Below are 23,984 nucleotides of genomic sequence, written 5' to 3' on the forward strand. Positions count from 1 at the left end.
GATTTTTACTTACTTTGAGCAGAGATAGACCTTTTCCAAATCAGTTAACAATTATGCAATTTTTCATATCTTTGTTAAACATGCTTTTCTATTAAAGTTTAGCATCCCTTGGGCAAACAATAATTATTCGATATGGTTTCCTGGTTAAACAAAGTTGTAATTTCAATTAGGTTAAAAAGTAAAAAACTTAAGATAAGACCCTTAGGCGTAAACAAAATTTATTAACACATTTATTATAACTTAACTTTGGCTGTGAAACACTAATTGTATAGTTACTAACACATTTGTAGTTTTGCACAGTGAAATAATATGAATATATCCATTCAAATTAAGACCTCAAGATTTCAGAGGACCAATAATTAGCAAAAGCTAAACATTATGATTGCAATCAGGTTAAAAATATTAAAAATGTAATTGAAAACAAGTTACAGGATAATTTCAGTATTTTCTTTGATGGACACTTCGGCTTAAAGAGAAATCACACCTTGATGTAACCGTTTTAATGCAACCTTACACCTGGAAAATGAAGGTTGGATTTATCAGGTAATATGAAAAGAAATAGCTGTTTATGTGATAACTTTGACATCTTACTTTGTAAATGAATACTTTGGTGATTTGCAGAAATAGCCTAAGACAAACTTGTCTTTTGACAGATGACATTTTAAATATACAACAAATACCATCCTGTGACATATGTGCTACACACAGAACAGAAATACAGTGGCTTTCATTCTGAAAGATAAAACCATATAAAAATATCAGAGAGAGTCTAAAAGGTTTTCACACATAAAACTCAATACAACTCAAAATGGAATATCTAGAATTTTTTCCACCTCAGTTAACAGTGTGCACTGGAAACGTTAAATAATTGGGAAAAACAATGCACCAGTTCAGTTCCAATCACTATTGGCTTTAAAATAAAATACAGACATACAGACATTTATATATATTAATATAGACATATTGTTATTTTGCTGTTAAAAGTTCTTACCGATTATTTATTGAAAAAGGTCAGAATATCTTCAGATTTCTATTTCCTAATGAGGTAAAACCAGAACTTGTGTTCACACACGATGACATATTTAAAAATGCCATTATTATTGTGCTTTTCTTGTGGCTATTATTTGGGTATTACTTAAACTCTTACAAACCTGTGACTCGAAGTTTATCTGTGCCAATTACAACCTCATTTTCATCCACTGTAAAAAGTGGCTTGCCATCCTTCGAGTTGATCTGAAATTGCTGACTGTGGAATTCTACCATTTTAGGACCTGTAAAGCACAGTACAAAAATGGAATAAGTACATCAGCTTTCTTCAATTTTCTACACAAATTGCTAATAATTTGAATTGTGGTCTTAATAATTTAATGATTCATTTAAGTACATTAAGGATCATGAAGCACCCAGATATTCACAGGATAGTGGCCCTGTAAGTACTGAAATTGGATAAGACTATTTACATGATCTAATTTCTTGTTCAGAACTGTGCCTGGAGTCATGCTTTCAAGTTGGGTTTCCAGGGAATTTAGGAAATCCCTCACAAATTGATCAAGACAAACATTCATGTTCTTGGTGTTGAAACTGCTAAGATTCTTTGATCAATATGAGTATTTCTTTTTTTTTTTTTTTTAAAAAAAAGAAACTAATTATCAAAGTCTTTGCAGCGTCACTCCTTTTGATTAGGGAGCCTCAAATGCTTTAAAATTACAAACATCCCATGTAAGAGCAGGACTCAGCTCTTCGTAACAAATGCCAGTTTAGCTCCACATATCTAGCAAATGTTACTGATCATGTTCTTAGAAGACTTTCAAAAAGCTACAAATGTATTTGCAATTGGATTTGGTACTCCAAAAATGAAAATAATTGTGTGCAAGAGTCTTTACATATTACCAGATCCTAAACTCAGTAAAACATCCTGTTCTACAGTATTGGCTTGGTAAGCGGATATAAATGAAATTAATATTAATCTTTCTAACAACCTGATCAATTAAAAATTCACATCACATAAGTTTGAATGTCTGTTTGATAAAGTCATCATCTAAATCTATGTTCAGAATTAAAATCACAGAGAATGGTCAAAGCAGTTAAGACTCCTTTTCAGCAATTTTTAATAAAGGTAATTCCCAGTCTACCCATGGGACTGCAAGGCACTGAGATGCTTCCTTCCCAGTAAGAATTTGTCTTACCATACCTACTCCTATAAATGTTAAATATATTCTAGGCAGTAATTCAAAAAAGAAATAGGATTTTTTTGTTAGATCTTATGTTAAAATGTCAGTAGGTGACAGATGATTGGTACTGCTAAGAAATACATTCAGGTGTTTCCTAAAATCTGCATGGTAGCTGATGCGAGAGATGCATACCGTAAAGTTCTACACAAATTGCTCACTGCTTCACTCAGCAGATGCAAAGTATTGCTTATAAGTACCCACCAAGCATGGAAAGGGTTATAGAAGCCATAATGTCCTAAACCAAGGCAACAATTTTAAGGCAAATCCCCCAGTATTGATTCTACTTGAAAATGGTGAGGAGAGAGGGCTGAACTCTGCAGTACATGATACTCTGTTGGACACATGCGCCCAGGCACAGCCTTACTGATCTCAGGTCGGCTCGTCTCTAAAGCTCCTCTAAAGCACATGACTTTATTTCTGAGTAGTGTATTGCAAAAAGCAAGGTCAGAAAATTTATTCATTTAATGAAAAAGTGTTAAACAGGTTTGGGTTTGCTTTTTTTTTTTTTTACAGCAAAAGAGGCAGTTCTGGGTAAGTAAGGCAAGGATGGATCCCTAGCAATGCTTTCCTAGAAAATCTTGGTTAAGATGTTTTATTGCTCCTGTTTCTGCCCAGCAGCAGTAATGAAACTACTCATTTTTGTAGTGTAGGTAGATCCTTGTTTACTCAAACGAATCAAAGGCCTCCATAAACTGGCTGTCATCAACTTGACTGGTGCTGCAGGGGCCGGTTCCTCATCCTTCCCATTCATCCAACACCATGACTACAGTGCTCAGCTTGAGTGTGGGAAACACAAATCAAAGCCTCTGCTCTACTACACGATACAGATTGGGTAACTCAGGCACACTGAGGGTACCACGTTTTTGCTGGAAGGGATTTAGGAGTGATTCTTTGTCTCTTTTGTTGAAGATGTTTTACACTGTATAGAAAAGGAAGGTACTATTTGGAGCCTTTATTTCCTACATAAGACGGGAACCCAAGTCTTCAGCTTCCAGGGTCAACATGTTGGCTGTAGGACTGCTGGAGAAAAGTTGTATTACCACCTTTTCTTCTCCTGATCCTGCTTATTGTCAGACCTCATTCTAAATAGCATCCAATAAAATATCTGCTGGACTAGACATAGAAGGTAAGATAGAAATGGGAATGCTTACTCTGTAGGCTCTAACAAGGTTAAATATTCTTCTTTTCAGTGCTGTCAATATTTTAGTAGGTCTGGCATGCTGGAAGAAAATATTTTTATATAGCAATAGAATATTTATTTATTAAAAGAATTAATAAAATTAATAACCGAATGAAGATCCTGAAGACTTACATTTTAGGTATACATACTTTAAAGGAAAGTAGGTGGCTCCAAGACCTTCCACAGATTTAGTTCTAAACTGTGAGGTTTTATAGTGTGGGTAATCTTTGAAATACTAATTAGAAACTTCTGTAAGTGTATTTGAACTATTGTGCAAGCCTACAAACAATATGCAGCAATATCTCTAAAAGACTCAGAAATGTATCTTGTTTATATGTAATTGTTAATTATTTACACACGATCACAGAAAAATACTTCAATGTGATGAAGATACTGTGTGTTTAGAGGGAATGCTATCTACTGATTTCCTTGGTACAAAGACAGTCATTTTTGAAAATAAATTGCTGGGCCTGAACAGTGGCACTTCTGCTCTTTCCTTCTCAGCACCTTGATAGACACAGAAGTTTTCATTGATCATACAGCATTGGGAAAAATGGGTTTGAACGAACTGGAGAAGCGTGACGTGATTTGCACCAGGCCAAACTTGATCTCTTCTAGGAATATATTTATCTTCTCAATTTGCTAATTTGCTGAATCTACTTCAGAAGCAGTCTTGTGAAAGATTTTTCATGTTTGTCATAGTAAGAACAGGAAAGACCTACCTCGAACAGTATGAATCGATTAATGTAATTTGTACCTCTGCATATTGCCAGAAAATTGATAGGTTTTTATTAATTGGATTGTTATGGAAAGTAGATAAATTCACAGAGAGATGTGACATGACAAAAGAAAATAGTTATAAGATATAGGAGCTGCTTTAACTGTTTGAATTTAGGATGAATATATACACACTAAATAGCATTTAAATACCTTCGACCAAATTCTGTTTTCTCTCACTTAACCAAAGTAAACAGGTATATATAACAAATGCATGTTGTGCAGGTGGACTTTCTTATTTGTCCTCTCCAACGCAAATTTCAGGCATGGTCTCCATACAGAACTTTATACTGAAACAACCGGAGATGCAATATGTACCAGTTTAATTAAACTGGTCCACGTATGCACTGACTCCATTCCAACAGTGACTGGAACAAGGCTGGGATTCAGCCTTCCCACTCCCACCTAATTGTTTTTAACATTAGACCACATAAGCACATTCCTGGGCTCTCCTCTTTTCTTCTACTCAATTAATATCTGATTATTCCAGGCAAGGCAGAACACGTTCAACATGAGAAACTGAGGGAGTTCTACCCTAAAATAATGAGATACAGAAAAAAAAACAGAGAAAAATCTCCTTAGATAGACGAGGAATGAGAGGCATAACAGGATTTGTAGAAAAGTGCTCATCCTGGCTGGGCAGTAAGTTTTGACAAGCTAATGAATCCATCTATATCGATAAATTAGAGAAAGCCAAGGCAGAGGAGACACTGTCAATTTCTCCTAACCTGGTAGCACGCGCATTGGCACCGTCTTGACCTGTGCCACACAGCAACCTCCCAGACACTGGCCCTGACCAGGGGCTGTTCCTCACAGACGAGATGGACGAAGCTCTCCCGTTCTGGAGGGAAGTGGGTCTAGCTGAGAGCTGTGCCACGTCATCTGCCCCTGGGGCAGGCTGTGGGTCCTGGGTTTGGTTGCTAATGTAGATGTAGTCTATCCTTACTTGCTAAACACTTTCCTACTTTAAATATTTCTGGTCATACTGTGAGTCATTCATTAAGGTGTTTAGTGATTTTTATTGATTAAGAAAAGTTTGGTGCCTATTGCTCTTAACTTTTCTTTTTCCTAAGCAAGAGTTAGCAGAATGCAAACATTCAATGTAAGCATGTAGAGGGCAGTTACGCAGGATCTAAGATGGGTGTATTGTGAACAACACCCATTATATTTTAAAGCTAGATTTAAATAAGAAAAAACTCTCCAAGCACTGAGAGCACTCACTGCACAGTATATAATTCCCAAAGGAGTCTTAACTGGTGGCTCTTTGAAACTACAACTCATGGCCTTGACCATGCTGGGTTTGCAACCAGATTTCTCTCCTGTTTGATCCCGGTCCTTGCATGCCTGAATAAATCTTTAACAAGAGTCTTTAAGTCCATAGTTTTCTGAACACAAATGACCCAGCAAAGTGGGACAAGGATTGTCCTATAGATAATCTTCATTATCAAAGAATGGTATGGATAACAACTGATGCATTTTAAATCTTTAGAGAGAATGCCAGGGTAAACCAAATTCAAGCATATGTTTTATTCATGCTAGAGATGAGACATCTCATTATATGTGGAACAAATTTCAAAAAGCAATAATAGGCTTTTAAAGAAATGGGAACAAATTTATGTAACCAAAAGTAGCCATTAATTTCTCTTAGTTGTATTTCACAATACACATACACTACCTATAGTGCAATAACACTAATTGTATTGTGATCCCAGTAAGATTAATTTTCAGCTCATAAACAACAGCCAAATTCAATATCTGAAATTTTAATCTCCTAATTCCTAAATGCATTTTGTTTACAACCCTAGTATACTAACTACATTTAAGTCAACTAATACTATCTAATCATATTTGTTGATAACATAACAGGACTGAATGCAGGTTATCGAGAGCATTTGAACTGTTTTCCCATTGCTGCCAGAGTTGTCACAGGAATTCCCATGTTGATCAGTTATCTTTGCTAATCAGGCTGACCAATAATCGCCCATTGTTTCTTTACACTTGCTCTGTTAACACATGTAGTTCTGATAGAGACCTTGTATGTGATCATCACATGACATCACATACCTCTTAACACTGCAGATGCCACTTTAAATGATGAAAAATTGTTTCAAAAACAATTGATCTATTGCCTGCAAAGGATTACACTGCTAAACAGTCTTCCTTTTTTGTTTCTCCTCCTCCCTCTTGACTCCCCTAGGTGGTTTTCCAGAGAAGGAAAGTCTTTTGTTTAGTGAGTCCATTTCAGTTGAAAAACATTTAAATAAATTCCCTTTTACTGCTACCCAACCTTTGAATTCCAGGCCAATACAAATGGAGAAGGACAAGATGGCAAAGAATCTCCTATCAAAAATAGGGCCTGCCATAAAATACATATCTACAAATCCTTAACATCAATGAAATTGGTAACATGTAGACTGACTCTTCAAATCCAGTTAGTTCTGCCAAGTACTGATCACTTTTAGTATGTCTTTAGATCTTTCAGAAGAAAAGGCTTTCCACCACTGAAGTTATTTATTTAATTTCAGATCTTTTCTTTTCTTACTCTCTTCTGCTATCCATCACTTCTGATAACCTATGGCTGTCACCTACTCTATATGCTTCACTCTTCCCCTACCAGCTAGAATCATTGAAGTGTTGAATATAAGCCAAACTCCTGAGTGTTTTGGGGTATTGCTATGCAATTTCATTTTGTAGTTAATTTTTATTATATTAAAGCACCTTACTTAAAATAAGATCTCATTAAAAGTGTATTAAAAATGTAATACTCCTACAGATTCAGTTCTAGTTCCATGAGTAATACAATACCAATAAATGTAAAGCCATTACTTTCAGAAGCATAAAATTAGTCAGACATTCATACTGAATGGTATGGAAGTACTTGCTAGTCTTTTATTAGAACCTATGCGTTATTACAAACAATATGCAGCACATTGCATATATACATTTTATGTCCATATCATACATCTCTCATCACCTTGAAAAACATCTCTAATACATGAATAGAACACTTGCTGCTCCTGTTTCCTCTTTTTCTCTCAGTTCTCCTTTTATGCAATGGATGCAATAATTATGCCCTTACAGATCAAAGTAAGGATGCCTTACTGTCAGCAATTCTTATACTTTGTTGTTCTCTATGGTTGAATACAAGTCTAGAGATCTTTAAAAAATTGGTTCTGAATGATCATTGCTGACACTGATCATGCAGACACTGGAAACCCAACCTAGTGTTAGGTATTTAGGTGGTAGTACTTTCCCCTCTCAGAGCTAATTAAATGACTTTGTCCATCTAGGCATTATCCTTATAAAACAGTCTATTCAAATATAAAAAAACCCCAACCATTAAATATTTCACTGTAAAATGGATCATCGCATGTAGAATCCATGGCAGTAATAGGAGATCGTGTTTCTCCCACATGAGTTGACAAATAGGCTATGGTGTCACCTTTTCTCTCAGGCCTAATGAATCCAGAATTTGTTGCATGATGAATAACTTCAACAGGAAAAGGTGAAACACACAATCCTCAGACAGGTAAGGTGAAAAGGAAAGTACTAAAGGAGATGAGGCATGATAATTTGAAACCCCGTATGCAAAGAGGACAGCTGATCTGTCTCTCATCCCTGAGTGAATACTTTAACCACTCTTCTGTATAATGGATAATTCTTCTTCCTCCAATTATTTTTTTTTTAAGGAAAGCCATGAGTGTATTTTCATAAGGTCAACTCCAGCACTGTGTTTCAGGAGTATTCTGTGCATGCCTACTGGATCTGGGCAGAGGACAATGTGAGAGGACCAATTAAACAGATGGGGCATGACTCAGTTGCCAACATAGCTGTCTAGTGCCATTATGCATGCTTTGGTGTTCCCTGCCTGGCCTTCAGCTTATTTCAGACGCCCTAGAGTGTCTAAGACTTCTACACCAGACTAGAAAGTCTGACATGGGGTCTGTCAGCAACCTGAGCCCTTCCAGAGTGTCAGCTGAAGACCGGGCAAGATGGATTCACAGAAGAATGCAAGTCAGAGGTCACCTCTGGAGGTCACCTAAATCCTACCTCCTACTCACAGCAGGGTCAACTTGCTTGGAAGTTAGATGAAGGCGCTCAGAGGTGGAATTTTAATACCTCTGAGGAAGGGGATTCAACAGCCTCCCTAGGTCACCTGTCCCCATGGTTAACCACTCTAACAGTGATATTCCCCCCCCTCCTTCTATTCAGTTGCATTTTGCCTCACTGCAACCTATGACCATTGCCTCTTGCCCTTTTGCTGAGCACCTCCGAGAAGAGTCTGGCTTCATCTTGTCTCTAGCCCTCCTAGTAGCAGGCTGAAGTTAGAAGCCCCCTTTAAGCCTTCTTTTCTGCAGGTCAAGCAAACACAACTTCTTCAGCCTCTTCATGTGCTTCCACTCCCTGACCATCTTAACTGCTCCCTGTGTGAGTGTCCTCACTTTGCTCATAGCTCTGTCATACTGGAGAGGGCTTAACACGGTATTCCAGATGCAGTCTCCCAGGAGTGGAACGATGCAGCCCAGTATGCTATTAGACCTCATTGCCACAAGGGTACACTGCAGATACATGTTCAAGTAGTCCACCAGGACTGAAGGGGGGGGTGTCATCTTCTGGAGACCTGCTGCAAAAAGATAGGGATCTAGCTCCTTTTTCAGCCACTAACTGCCATTGTGAGTCTTGTTAGCTTTAAGAAGAAAGTACTGTTACACTTGAAATTCTAGGATTTTAGGTGTACTTAATTATCCAAATTCTATGATAGATTATAGTTACAATAAATTTCAGCTATTTTAAGCTAACCTTCATAAAGTCATCTAGCATTAACCAATGCCAATAATTCAATCTTCTTATTACTTTAAAGGAAGGAAGTACAAGAACTGTCCTCACCTTTAGCAATAACTATTATCTTCAAATTACCATCCAACAACTTATGTTAATGATTACTATACCTTATGAACCAAAATATGTTTGGGATTGCAAATTTACTGAAGACTGTGAAAGTCAAGGTTATAAAATGATTAATAATTCCATTTTATTCACTTATTTTGAATTCCTTGCTCCCATTGAAATAAAGAGAGAATGGGACTACTCAGAGGAGTAATTGCTCTCTGATGAGAGACAGGTATCCACTATCTGGTTCTTTTTCCAAATAAAAAATGATTTCCCTAAAATTAGCCTTTTTTTCAGAGGTAAGCTCTGTAGACTTAGATGCATATTGCTTTTCTCTTTTAGACACAGAAGAGAAGTGACAGCACAGGATTCAAATCCCCTTGGCCAGGTTAAATTTCCCCTTAATTGTGATGCTGGCATATTTAAGCAAGTTGGCAATGCACATAACTACCTGATTAACTTCTTGAGGATGTTTAAAGTCTGGCTTAAGTCAGCATTGCTGACCCTGAACATTACCACAAACTTCTTCATAAAGATTATCATATTTGGGGACAGGGTGTGTAAATCTTGCCATGGTAAGCACCTTACTATACATGGTACATAGACATCAATTATTTTTTGGCAGAAGAGGATACTTTTCATTTGAGTCTAAATATTAAACTGTAGCTGTAATGACAATTACTTTTTTCATAAATAAGTTTTCATGTCGATATGTTTAGCTAGCTTTAATTTAAATGTATATTGATTACTCCTTACTTTTTCCTGCTATTTGTTTTAGTTCTTTTCAACATTATATCAATTTAAATACACAATGGTCTCACAAAAGACTGCTAGCATATGCATTTAATATAGAAGAAAAACACATCTGCTATGGATTAAAACAGGAAATTAGAAAATAAGATCGTTTAAAAAGTCTGTAGGATGTTTTAGCAGCCACCTGTCATTCTCTAAATTTTGCCTGATCTAAGTCAACTGAATTTTACTTTTAAATAAAACTGGCATGTATGTCTTGATATGATCATTGGTAGCTAAAATTTTTATACTTCTGGAAGTAAAAATCCCCACTTTAATCCCCTTGGAATAAATATTGTAAGTTCTTGATTGTAGGAAGATTTAATCACCTCAAAAACATTTCAATGAAGTTTCCAATTTATCTTTCTATTAATTACTCCTATGTTGTATCTTTCCTTCTTATAACCCAGCTGGACAGCAATTAAAGTTGTGCAAATAATCATCTTCCTGCAGTACAAAGATCTTCAAGAAATATGTTCTGGCTTTTATCTTAAAGATAAGAAAGAACTTATTTGGACAAAAATGCAGTTTTTAATGAAAGCCTTCTGGGAAAAATAAAGAAGGAAAAGCTAAATGATTATACAATGTCATTAATTATGTCAAGTTTATGAAACTGGCTTCAGGGTTTTCCCTGTAAAAACACCATCAAACTCTTCTTACTCACATCATGCTTCATTAACACTGTTTTCTTCCTCCGATGTCTCCGATGAAAAAATACCATCACTTGAAAATGAAATATCAAAATGCTGATAAGAAAATCAGAAATTATTTGACACTGGAGAGTAGTAGTTTATAGATGGCAATTAATGCTAATGAAGCAATATATTAGGTACTGACACTTATCTGTTTCCTTTGAATGTTGTTCCTGTTTGAAAAAAGAGGAGTGGGATAGCACAAATGCTCTCATTATAACAGCTGTTCAGATTAATGTGATGGACGTTAAAATAGTCTCTAGGCAGAATTTTGACTGTAATGCTGTTTTCAGAGTGCATAAAACATTTTGACTTTTACCATATTCCCATGCTTTGTGAGTGGTGCTGATTTCATGTTTCAAAGTGCAGAACAGCTTCATAATACAGCTATCTAAATAAATTCCCTCTAGCTTTAAATACTTTAAACTGAACCCCTGACCAGAAGCTACTGATGGTACTGTTCCTCGGTGTAAATGACTGAACTAGGAGGAGGACCAGCAGTCCACCGTACTGGAATCTGTTCTCACAGACCTTGCATGACTTTGCAAGTCCCTTTCCATTGTGGTATTTTTCTCCTGAAAAAGACATCTTACAAGCAGAACTTAGGGTCTTCTGCAGGTTGAAGCTTCCTTACGTGATCCTTCAGAAATAGATCTTTTCAAAAACTGGCCTTACTTTTCAATAAAGATAGTTGGAAACTATGCTGCTCTTCATCCAGTTTCTTAATATTCAGCACTGGAACACCACTGTGTTATATTCATCTGCTGGTAGGCTGTCTATGTAAGCATATGTTTACTTAGGTGAAGCTTCACCTACTGTTTGATACTAAAGCTGCTCTTAAGTATTTGATAAAAGACTATATCATCTATACGTTCTCTTATATATATTAAACATTTGTTAGTATTCATTAAAGTTTGACAATTTTTTACGCTAAGTTGCTTTGCTATGACTCGGTAGAAATCAAAGGTGCTACATTTCTTTTTTATTCTAGGATTGAATAAGGCTTTGAAGTAGTAAGAACAGGAATTTTGGACATGATGGTTAGCAGCTTTCTTCAACTGCTTTCTTGGATTGTAAAAAAAAGTGCTAGATATTTCAGTTTTGAATGTTGATGAGCAAGCTGTGATAATGACATCTGAATCTTATTCATGATTTTAAAGACAGGAGCTATTCTAAAGAAAATAGTTACCATCTGTTCTGTAGACATCCTTGCTATGCCTATAAGCATCTCCCTCCTTGTTCATATATGAGTTTTATATGATTTGAAATGACATCTTTGTCGGTGACATGGACAGTGGGATTGAGTGCACTCTCAGCAAGTTTGCTGATGACACCAAGCTGTGTGGTGTGGTCGACACGCTGGAGGGAAGGGATGCCATCCAGAGGGACCTGGACAGGCTGGAGAGGTGGGCCTGTGAGAACCGCATGAAGTTCAACAAGGCCAAGTGCAAAGTCCTGCACATGGGTCGGCGCAATCCCAAGCACGGCTATAGGCTAGGCAGAGAATGGATTGAGAGCAGCCCTGAGGAGAAGGACTTGGGAGTATTGATTGATGAGAAATTCAACATGAGCCGGCAGTGTACACTTGCAGCCCAGAAAGCCAACCATGTCCTGGGCTGCATCAAAAGAAGTGTGACCAGCAGGTCGAGGGAGGTGATCCTGCCCCTCTACTCTGCTCTTGTGAGACCCCACCTGGAGTACTGCATCCAGCTCTGGGGGCCCAGAACAAAAGAGACATGGAGCTGTTGGCACGAGTCCAGAGGAGGGCCACGAAGCTGACTGGAGGGCTGGAGCACCTCTCCTATGAGGACAGGATGAGAGAGTTGGGGTTGTTCAGCCTGGAGAAAAGGCAGCTCCGGGGAGATCTAATTGCGGCTTACCAGTACCTGAAGGGGCCTACAAGAAATCTGGAGAGGGACTGTTTACAAGGGCATGTAGTGATAGGACAAGGGGTAATACCTTACGCTGAAGGAGGGTAGATTTAGATTAGATATAAGGAAGAAATTCTTCCCTGTGAGGGTGGTGAGGCACTGGAACAGGTTGCCCAGAGAAGCTGTGGATGCCCCTGGATCCCTGGAATTGTTCAAGGCCAGGCTGATGAGGCTTTGGGCAACGTGGTCTAGTGGAGGGTGTCCCTGCCCATGGCAGGGGGGTTGGAACTAGATGATCTTTAAGGTCCCTTCCAACCCAAACCATTCTATGATTCTATGATTTTGAAGAGTAACTCAAACAAAATGGGTATCTTTGTCATCCAGAGGGATACTGAAGTCAAAAAAGAGTAAAGCACAGAACTGGTTTGGTTTTTTAGTTATGATCCCTATTATTTTGAAAGTATTCTTTTCCTGGCAAGCAGTTAAATTTATTTGCATTCAGTGAGGCTTCTGAAAGCAGTGTAATTATGGAACACATCCAAAACACAACAAGATCTACAGCATTTTTAAAGAGCTACAACATCCAGATAACTCCTATAAGAGGAATGTCATGCAGGTAAACTGGGGAGCATGTAGAACCTTTAAAACAAGAGTGCTCATGGTGGAAGTTACTTGCATTTGATGTCATTTTAGTATGCCTGTGGTTCAAGAGGAAAACCTTTTTCATTCTTGCGTAATAAATGCCTGTCATCCTCATGTGAGGAATTTCATAGAAACTCCTTAAGTAAAGATTTGTTTCATATCTTTCTTGTGAATTCTGTTGAAGACTGGGTATTTAAATCACTCTTAGTAACTTATATTAAAATATTTTAACGGAACATTTGAATCATAATATTTTGTGAGTTAAAAAGTATTTTTGTTATGATCTTTTGAGTGATACTATATAATGTTGTCAACCTTGGAATGATCCCAAACTTATCTACACAGCTCCTTCACAATGGCAACTATTCATATCTATAAGATGAATAGAGTTTTAAGACATAATTCCAGCATGCTGGCAACTGTGGAAGGCATTAATTTTTTAGGAAAAGCTTGTGCATATGAAATAAATCAGCCACACACCTATTTTTCACACTTCTTATACGGGAATATCATCTTACATGCATGCATGCTATGACTAGCTAAGGACAATGGCTAAAAATATTAAGCTATGTATAGATAGTCATTTACTTTAAGACTGTCACTTACCCCAGTCACTGTTGTTTGATCATATCTTTAGTTATTAACAGAGTTCTTTTCAGTTTTAAGTTTTTACTGCTCTTTCAGCACTTTTCTATCAGTCTAAAATTAGTATGATTTAATATTAGTATTATTTCATGTTAGTATTTACAATGGTATCAACTACACCACACAGCACATAAGACCAATTATTAATGAATTCAGTAAACAGAATTGCCAGTCAAAAAGAGATTACTTAAACATCAAATATTTCAAATAATATGCAAATGCACTTTAGCGCTACCTTTTAATGTAGTTTTGATTTTCCCAGGCTTAAATCATTATTTGACCCTCTTACCTAAGGTATTTCTTGTACTGCAAGCCAGAGTGCTGTCAGAACTTTCCTGCTTCAGTGCTGAATTTGAATTGCCTTTATATACTGAATGCTTTTAAAAGATTTGAGATGAAGATCTTCCAGTCTACATTCTGCTCCTTCCTACTGGTTTCCTCATATATTGCCTAAGCTAGATACAGCCTCTCCGCATAGTCAGGCAACTTTTTGTCTGTACAACAGTAAGTATTTGGCTTTCCCTTAGGAAAAGGTTAAAGACGCTTGAGACCATGACGTACAATAACACAGAACTGCACATTACTGGGAATAGGGCCAGAAAAGCCAGGTGATGAAAAGTGGAGAAACGGAATTAAACTACCAATAAGAAGGGAAAATACTAAATATGGGTGGTACTTGCTATAAATGAGTCACTACTGACAAGACAGTTCCCATCCAGAACTCTTCCCCCTAAACACCACAGTCCGTATTCTACCACATGGGTTTGTATTGACCCTTCTCTGTCTATCGGGTCTTCAGTTTACAAGTTTTCTTCAATCTAGAGATCTCTAGCACTACAGAGCAGACATTTTTAACTTTCTATTTATTTAACACAGCACATTCCATCTCACTTTTCTGTACTGCTTTTTGTTAACATTCTCAGAAGACTACGTTGTGACTGGGAAAAAGGAAAGAAGGAATGGCTGGCACAACAGCTGAAATATCTTTCCTTTCAGTAAAATAGGTCACACAGGCTGGACACAGCCTGTCAAACAATTCATCAGGCCTTTGGGCTACTGTCTGATATGATTTTACCTGTAAGTTTCTCAGATTTCAGCAGGGATCAGGTTGGACGTATTAGTGTGGTGGTCAATGATCTGCTCTGTGGTCTGCCCTTCCCAAAGGACCTCCTGAGAACTTCTTCACGTCAGGCAGGATAGGCACATGACCACAGTGCAGGTACACATCTGGTCAGTCAAACAGTATGGAGCAGAAAAAATCAACAGCACATATGCCATTTCATGGAAATTTTGACCACGAGATGCGTATGTTTTTGGTCATGTGGCTACTGTATGGTTAATTACTGCAAAACAGTTTAATAACTGTATTAATAGTAGGAAACTAGAACTTTGCATATTTCATACCCTTAATTATTATCAAAATGAGATATGAATGCTACTATCATGTTTTGATAAATATTTAGAGGCATTTTTTTAAGAGGAATTAATAGCCTGAATTAAATTAAAAAAGACATCTTAAAACATTTGAACGCCAAATCGTGATTAATTATATAATTACACATTTTTAAGGGGAACAGCAGGCTTTTTTATAAGTTATAAATTGTATTTTTTATTTGAAGTTTGTTTGAAAACAGTGAAGCTTGCAAAATGTTCAATGAATTGATATGATAATTCTTCAGACAGGAATTGTCACAGAAGTTACACAGTTCCATCAGCATGGAAAAGTTGCGCATCAATGCTCATCTGGGTCCCAGTCTAATAAACTACTTAAGCATATCAGGTTAGTCTTACAGTTAAATAAGTAGCAATTTATGCTTTGCTGCATGAATGGCATTCCTCAGGGGTCGGTACTGGGACCGGCACTGTTCAACATCTTTGTCGGCAACACGGACAGTGGGATCGAGTGCACCCTCAGCAAGTTTGCTGATGAAACCAAGCTGTGTGGTGCGGTCAACACGCTGGAGGGAAGGGATGCCATCCAGAGGGACCTTGACAGGCTGGAGAGGTGGGCCTACACAAACCGCATGAAGTTCAGCAAGGCCAAGTGCCAGGTCCTGCACATGGGTCGGCGCAATCCCAAGCACGGCTATAGGCTGGGCGAGGAATGGATTGATAGCAGCCCTGAGGAGAAGGACTTGGGAGTGTTGGTGGATGAGAAGTTCAGCATGAGCTGGCAATGTGCGCTTGCAGCCCAGAAAGCCAACCATATCCTGGGCTGCATCAAAAGAGGTGTGACCAGCAGGTTGAGGGAGGGGATTCTCCTCCTCTGCTCTCATGAGACCCCACCTGAAGTACTGCATCCAGCTCTGGGGGCCCCAGTACAAGAGAGACATGGAGCTGTTGGCACGAGTCCAGAGGAGGGCCACGAAGCTGACTGGAGGGCTGGAGCACCTCTCCTATGAGGACAGGCTGAGAGAGTTGGGGTTGTTCAGCCTGGAGAAAAGGCGGCTCCAGGGAGATCTAATTGCGGCTTACCAGTACCTGAAGGGGCCTACAAGCAATCTGGAGAGGGACTGTTTACAAGGGAATGGAGTGATAGGACAAGGGGGAATGGCCTTAAGCTGAAGGAGGGTAGATTTAGGTTAGATGTTAGAAAGAAATTCTTCCCTGTGAGGGTGGTGAGGCACTGGAACAGGTTGCCCAGAGAAGCTGTGGATGCCCCTGGATCCCTGGAATTGTTCAAGGCCAGGCTGATGAGGCTTTGGGCAACGTGGTCTAGTGGAGGGTGTCCCTGCCCATGGCAGGGGGATTGGAACTAGATGATCTTTAAGGTCCCTTCCAACCCAAACCATTCTATGATTCTATGAAGAAACAAGTTAATAAATTGTTACCTTTTTTCTTCAAAGTCGAGTAGAGGTTGAAAAATATTAACAAATCTAAGAAAAATTCTGTTGCATCTGACACACATTGTTACCATTTTTGCCTTAAAAATATGATTTAAAGAGTAAGGTCTGCTTATTCTTGCTGCCAAGATCTATCACCTACATCTTTCTAGATCTATTGATTTTACTCAGTAAACCGATGTATCTTACTGCTACCAAATATAGTAAAATACGTACATTTTTGAGTTGTGAACTGGCAGGTTTTTTAGGACATCTGCTTAAATGTATTAGTCTCTGGAATACTAGGAAATGAAGAGGGACATACAGACCTCTCTACCCATGTTCTCCTGTTGCGTTTTCTTAGAAAATGATTTGCAACTATCAATAGATATTTACACAAGAAAAAGAGTAACTTCTGCAGTGACCTTTCCTGCATAACTCTGAAATAAAAAAGTACTTCAAATATTATTAACTGACAAATTGAAAATATACTGTTGGTACTTATTGAGTGGCAGCTGGACTATTCAAATATGGTCATAACAGTAAAAAATAATCATGTATTTAGTGCTTTATATCCTCCAAGCTCCTTGCAAATATTCATTAAAATGTTTCCAAAACAGTGAACAAGGAAAAATCACTTAGACTTACCCACATTTAATCTGCCTGTGACTTCCCCATGTGAATTGCGAGCATTCACAGTCACATTGTGAGTAGACTGGAGAAGCAGTGATGAGTCCTGAAGTATGGAGAAAAAAAAAAAAAAAGATTCAGCAGAATAATCAGAATTGTAAACAATGAAAAACCCACATGTTCTCATGAAAGTTTAAGGGGATCATACTCAGTTCCAAAACTTTGTGGCTAGAAAATTATTTAAGGAAAGATATAAAGTCATAGGGTACAATAGGACCTGGGAAGCATGTAATTTTATGTTAAAACCTAAACCAAACCGCAAAACTACACACTTGCACAGAAGAGAATATGACCAACAGGAGGATGATTTGACCATTCTGTGCTGAGTCGAATGAGGTATGTAGTTGAGAGACAACTGCCAAACCCCTGGTGACACATGCCCTTGCTACAACAGGCTAATTCTGAGTTTGTTGTAGGAAAGCCAACAAATCATGCAACAACTTTCAATGCCTTCTCTAAGCCTGAAAGCACTGGAAAATAAACTTAGCCACATAAAAGGCTGACTATGGACACCTCGAACCTCTTCCACTTTCACTCACTTCTTTGCCTGGGCCCAGGAGAGTTCCAGTGAGTGTGAGGAGTACTGGAAGGAGCAGGAGGCAAGAGAAGATTTGGCCCAGGGAAGGGGAAGGATGTAGCTCACCCAAAGAAAGGATCCAAGAAGAGGGGCTGCAGCAAAGCATACTGCCCTTGAAAGGACACCCACCCCATGCCATTTATTTAAGTCCCTGTCAAGGCTTCTCATATCTCACTTCTCAACCTCTTTTCCAGCTCTACCCTTCCTCCCATACCACTGGCCTCGACTTCCAATCTTGCATCTGTCTGATAATAAGTATGTGAGATGGTCTATTGAGGCAGGGTAAGTAGCCAAACACACTGGGCATTAAGGTTTTGTCACAGATCGCATCATAGGTGGGACTTTTGCAGAGCAGTCAGAGCTTCATGCCTACCCATCATTCTGTGTCACTTACAGAGGCCAGGGCAAGCTTAGCAGGTGCAATTGGTATCTTTTTTGATCCCTACCACACCTCACCACAATCCAGGCTAGCTATGGTAGGCAATTCAAAAATTCATGTCATTCTTGGACTGCAGCCAGCATGGAATTACTTCACCAAAACCAAAACATCCCCTTGTGTTAACTCAGAGCTTGGTGTTGTGCTTGTTGAACTCCTTCCAGGTGACGTACCATTTCCATTACTTATTCCCAGACCTTCCACTCAAACTTTCTGTACTTCAGGCCCATTGGTGCCTCCCCACCCAGTGCTTCTTGTGAAGATCAGATGAGTAACTGTTTTGAAAGACCTAGCTGCCCATTGTGCTCCATCAGACTAGATATACGGAGAGTAATGAAACAGGCTTATGACAAGAGAACTGGGAGGGATCATTTGGAAGCATCCTAAAACTTTGTGAAGAGGGAATTGAGTGGGTTCTTCTTATGGTTTTCTTTGATTTACCACCTGAATTGTCTTTAAATGCAGCTGATTTTCAGGGAGATCATACAGGCCATTGTTTTTACCTGATCTTAAGTATCAGAAAATTATCTGGGGACAGCAAGTCCAATCCTGTTCATTTCCGTCAGCAAATTGTAGCCACACCGGTAGACTTATTAAAAGAGGGGAAAAAATTTTTGCAGTACAGGTTCTTTCATACTAAAGCACACTTTATAACTAAAGGACAGGAACCTAGTAACTGACAAGAGTGCCTAAGCACATCTCAGTTGCCGAAGTAGCAAGGAATACGTGACATGAAGAGGGTATTAGCAAGCTGCCTGCTTGTGAACTCAAAGGGGATATGCATTCCTAGATAAATAAGTGAGTTTCTGAGTACTGGAATATTGTTAAAGATCAGTCTCTCTCACATATATGGCTTCTGGTACTTTTTCTGGACTCAAGAGAGACTATGCAGCACCTTGAAGGGCTAATCCCTAAAAATCACTCCCAAATCATGTTCCTGTTGTAATTTGATGCTTAGAGTATGAGATAACCCAAGAATTTGAACACATTTGATGTGAAGAATTTTACTATAAAAACTTACCTAATAACAGTGGTAGAAGCAATACACAGTTTTGAGTCCAACTTACCAATTTTTTTTTTTTAAAGTATATCTTACAAGTAGGAAGATAGGCTATGTCAAAAAAGTGACTAAGTGAGCACAATAAATGAACCACATTTTGTAAACTATATCAGGAAAAAGTGAAAGCTAACAGAATTAACACAAATAATGAAAAGTCTTAGGAAAAAAGTAAGCAGCATGTTAAAATGAACATTAATGGTAACAAGTTAGTATGAAGTGGGAAAGGAAGGTCAACAAAGATCAGGTAAATATATTACATTTAAGTACATGTACTAAATGACCCACAAATCTGGGCATCTCTATTACAGTTATTTGACTGCCAGTGGTTGATTTAAAAAATGTTAGTAATCTGTAATACCAAATTTAACTGCGAATAAACCATATGCTAGATCTGCAGCTTCCACATGTGTGTTGTTGACTAATTAAAATCCAGTAACATATTTATAAATGGTCATCTTTTATCTTTCCATGAATATGTATTAGCTAAGATGCAATGGTATTGCCCACAACTCTGTGTCGGACTCATAATGAAGGCATAAACTTGTAACAGGCTCCAGAGATGAGGCACAGCAAGTAGATTTTCTGCTGCATATTTTCTTAGCACTTTGGAGACCTCATTAGGTGAGAAAAGCTGTTAGGAGACTGCAAGGAGAACACTATTAAGGCAAGGGAGAAAGCTGCTATGAAAGCTGTGAGTGACCTAATTCTCTAACAGACAAACTTAGAAAAAAGAAATCATAACAAATAAGCAACTTCATGGGAATAAATATATAGATGGTACTCAGGAGATCAAGCTACAGGCAATTAAGCCTCTAGAGAGTTCAAATATTTTAAAAAGCAAGCAAACAAACAAAAAACCTCTGATGAATTATCAGTTTGTAGGGGGCACAGACATGCGGTAGCCTGAAGGCTCCAATTAATGCATGCTACTAATGATCATGGTGGGTCATTAGACAGCTAAGCTTGTATTAGATGCTGCCACACCTCTTTGTTCCTATATTGTACTAAACATATTAAGAGCTGGAAGGAACATTAAAAGAACACGAATGGTAGCTTAACATTGCATAACGACTTTTGGGGGCATTACGTGTCTTATTGCATCAACAACCTCGAGGGAACTCATTTAAGCACATAAATAATTTTCCCACTGCCTATGAGCAGAAAAGAATACAGCATAAGAAACAAAATGGAAATATAGATTAGGAATGGAATTTCACCATCTAAGTATGAGTTCCTGCTGCTGGAAATACTTGTTGCAGAAAGAGAGAGAAAAAAAAAGGCTTAGACGTAAAATATGTTGGCATAACTTAAATTTCAGTAATCAAGCATTTTAACAACCTCATCCTAAATTCTCAATCAATCATGCCTTCTGATAAATTTATTTACATTTTCTCTTGCTATAGCAATACAAACACTAACTTTTTCCCTACTTTCAGAAAAGTCTCCTAACTGGCTATTTCTTTGTGGTAAGGATGATTACATGTTTGAAGTAACGAAATAGCCGTATTCAGCTTTTACTCACATTGAATAGTACTTTATGCAATGAAATGTCCCATTGGTTGATGACAATGTTCATAAAACATGGCTTTATTTTGTGAGAGTTTGGATTATAGATGATAGTTCTGAAAAATATTCATTTTCTTGGCCAGAAACAGATATTGCTCTATAAAAAATTCACTAGAATAAGTTTCAGAGTTCACCTGGATAATTAAAAACCAGTTCAGATTCTCTCTTCCTTCCTCTAAACCTACCATGCCAATTCTCAGTGCCATTGTAAAGTTAAACTGCTTGATAAATATTTTCTTTCACTAAGTATGTTATTCCTTTTTTACCTCAATAATAACAATAAAACAATTTTCTGTCTATGTAAACAAGATGAAATCCAAAAGTCTTTCTCTTTGGTCTGGTAGATATCATATACATAGATATATAAAGATATCATACATTTAATATTGCTGTCCTAGAAGTGACAAACCCTGAACTTATTAGAGAAATCGTAACTTTTCCAATAGGATCCACTATATTTAGAGATATTGAAACTATTCTGTAACGGATGAATAAACAAAACAAGCAGTTTCACAGGGAAGCCTGTGTTAAAAAACCAATCTCAGTAAAAATAATGAAAAACTTTCTACACTCTTAAAATTTTAGCATTACTTACATACAATGACCTTTATAATTCCTTTTTCAGCTACTTCTTATCACATGTCTAAGAGAAAAATGTTAATTCTGCTCTAGCATCAGAACATTGACCTAATGATCATGCTTGTAAAGTATACAAAAATATGTGTATATACACACACACACATATATATATTTCTCCATGAGAGATGCCTGGACTTTGCCTAAAGAAGTCAGCTGTTTGTAAGTGCTTTAATTTTATTTTAGCATTATTGAAAGATTATCTGCTTACCACTCGAGAATGGATTTCTTTGGCATAAAGAGGGAATAAGAATTCCGATTCCCCTTCTAGACGAAGGCCTTCTTTCGTAACACGCAGGTGTCCCATTCCAGTCTGAGGACAAGATGCAAGAATTATTCATATTTTGTTATAGTTGCTGTATTTATTTTTTGTTCATTTCATAAACTGAAAATTTCCAGAGCTGTCTGCCTCCAGTCTATTAATAAAGATACCCATAGTAATGCATTTAAAATTTTGAGAATTCCTCTTTCAGGAGTATTTTTCTTTAAGAAATTGTAACTTTCAAGTAAAAGTTATTAAAGTTGGATTATTTTGTATTTTGAGGAAAAATACAATATCACAGTCATTAACTTAAAAAGAAGGGCATTTGTATTGGCTGTGCTGAAATAGCCTTTGTACTTGCCTTCTAAAAATGTCATGAACTTTTACACGAGTACTCACATAAACCAAGCCTTATGTTAACATCTCAAGGTTTATTCTATCAATAATGTATTTTAGAAAGAACGTAATATTTCTAAGCCTATTGAAGAGACAAAGAGGGATTTTTATTTGCTTCCTTTTTCAGTAATTACTTCTTTCTTTTAAATTCATTTTTCATTCCTTTGTTTATTTTTTTCCTCCTTTAGTCATAGGTCAGGGCTCCATCTCTCACTCTCATCTTCCTCTCTGTCACCTGCTTCTCAGTTTTTCCCTTCCTTATTCTTAGTCACTCCCTCCCAATTTTAGCCAAGCTGTGCTTTCCAGCCAATATCTTATTTCATTCTTTTTACTTTCTCTCATCACTATTACAGAATTGATAATGCGAAAAATGAGTGAGGAATTACTTCAGTAAGTACATCTGAGGACTTGCAGACTTCAGCTGCAAGGTATTTCACAGGTATTTAGATAATTTGTAAAGGATTCACCCCTCCCCCTGCCATAAAAAGTGAGAGAAACCTTGGCAAAAAATACGCATCCTTACAGCTTGGTCACACACAAAAATATTTCAAGTCAATTGCCTCAAACTACAAGCAGTAGGTGGGAGGGCTAAATAAAAAACAATAAATCCAAAAAGTATTTCCACTCCAAATAATTTTCAGGTTGTTCTCTATGTACACAGAGAATAAGAGTCGTGTGACAGGCCACTGATGATACATTAACAACCTGTTCATCTAATGAATTACGCCTACCATTGAAAAAAGTTGTAACTTTAAGAGACTCTAATCATTTTCAAATATGGTATGTTCTCACCAAGGAGATCATATCTATTTTATATATATAACATTAAATATATATATAATCCTAAACAACAGGTCTAATCAGCCTTCAATGAAAAACTGTAGCTATTTTCTTTTAACAGGCTTGAAGAGAGACAAAGAGAGAAACAAGCTTTGCTTAAATTCCACAGGGTAAGAAATATTCATGTCAGCAGTTCACGCCACTGGAGAGTACAACTGTGATTCCTCCTCAGCAAGGATTTATTTCTGAAAGAGGCTTTTAGAATAGCTATTTATGGAATCTGTTATTCAGTGTCGAATATTTTACTGCTTTGAAATACATAATGTACTGAATTTTCTCAGTGGAAGTAGATACAATTTCTAAATTCTAGAGCATTGCAAGGCTTTTAAAAAGTACCTAGTATATACTGATACATCTCATGAGGCAAAACTAAAATAACACCTATGATGAGCCCCCCGTGGCTTTCATAATCACACGTCCTAGGCAGCGCCGAGTGACTTAGAAATACGATTTTCTAGTGAAGAATACGGACAGTTTTTTTCTAACTTGTAACACAAAACAGAGATCACTTCAACACCATAAAACCACATAGGTTTTAAGACAAACACTTTTGAAAAATATGACATGAAATATCAGGATATTCTATAAGAAATCCCACTAACAAATGGCTCTCACTGAATTAACTAAATTTAAGATCTCATTATTGCTCTGATCCATGTCTTTTTCTCATCAGGTGAAAGTAGATTATATTAGCCAACAGGTTTAAACACAGTTTGCATATTTTTCCTGTAATATAAAGAAATAAATAAACAGTATATTATAGAGTAAGTATAAAAATGACATTGACAAATCTGAAATTTAAGAAGGCAGAGGAAGAAATAGCAATTAATTGTTGCTCTGAAGCAGATTGGGGAAAATTAACAAACTCCTGGATGGCAATCTCTATTCTGCCTTTGGCTTTGCTAGGAAGAAATTTTTAGTAGAGACAAAAAACTATAATTGATGTTGAAACAGAAGATTATGCAATTTACTCAGCACA

The 23,984-nt window shown here is 37.4% G+C and overlaps 1 protein-coding gene across 7 annotated transcripts in view; it reads right to left on the reverse strand.

The window, feature by feature from the left end:
* The window catches only part of SGCG (sarcoglycan gamma), a 153,834-nt gene that overhangs the window by 37,285 nt on the left and 92,565 nt on the right, over positions 1-23,984 (reverse strand). For all 7 annotated transcript variants that reach the window (XM_054820178.1, XM_054820167.1, XM_054820197.1 and 4 more), the window contains 3 exons: positions 21,719-21,820; positions 17,191-17,278; positions 1,152-1,271 (listed from right to left, as the gene is read on the reverse strand). In XM_054820178.1, coding sequence (XP_054676153.1) covers positions 1,152-1,271; positions 17,191-17,278; positions 21,719-21,820 — 310 coding nt within the window. The remainder of the gene's footprint in view (positions 1-1,151; positions 1,272-17,190; positions 17,279-21,718; positions 21,821-23,984) is intronic.

This window comes from Grus americana, chromosome 1 (genome assembly GCF_028858705.1).
Source record: "Grus americana isolate bGruAme1 chromosome 1, bGruAme1.mat, whole genome shotgun sequence".
Classification (NCBI taxonomy): domain Eukaryota; kingdom Metazoa; phylum Chordata; class Aves; order Gruiformes; family Gruidae; genus Grus; species Grus americana.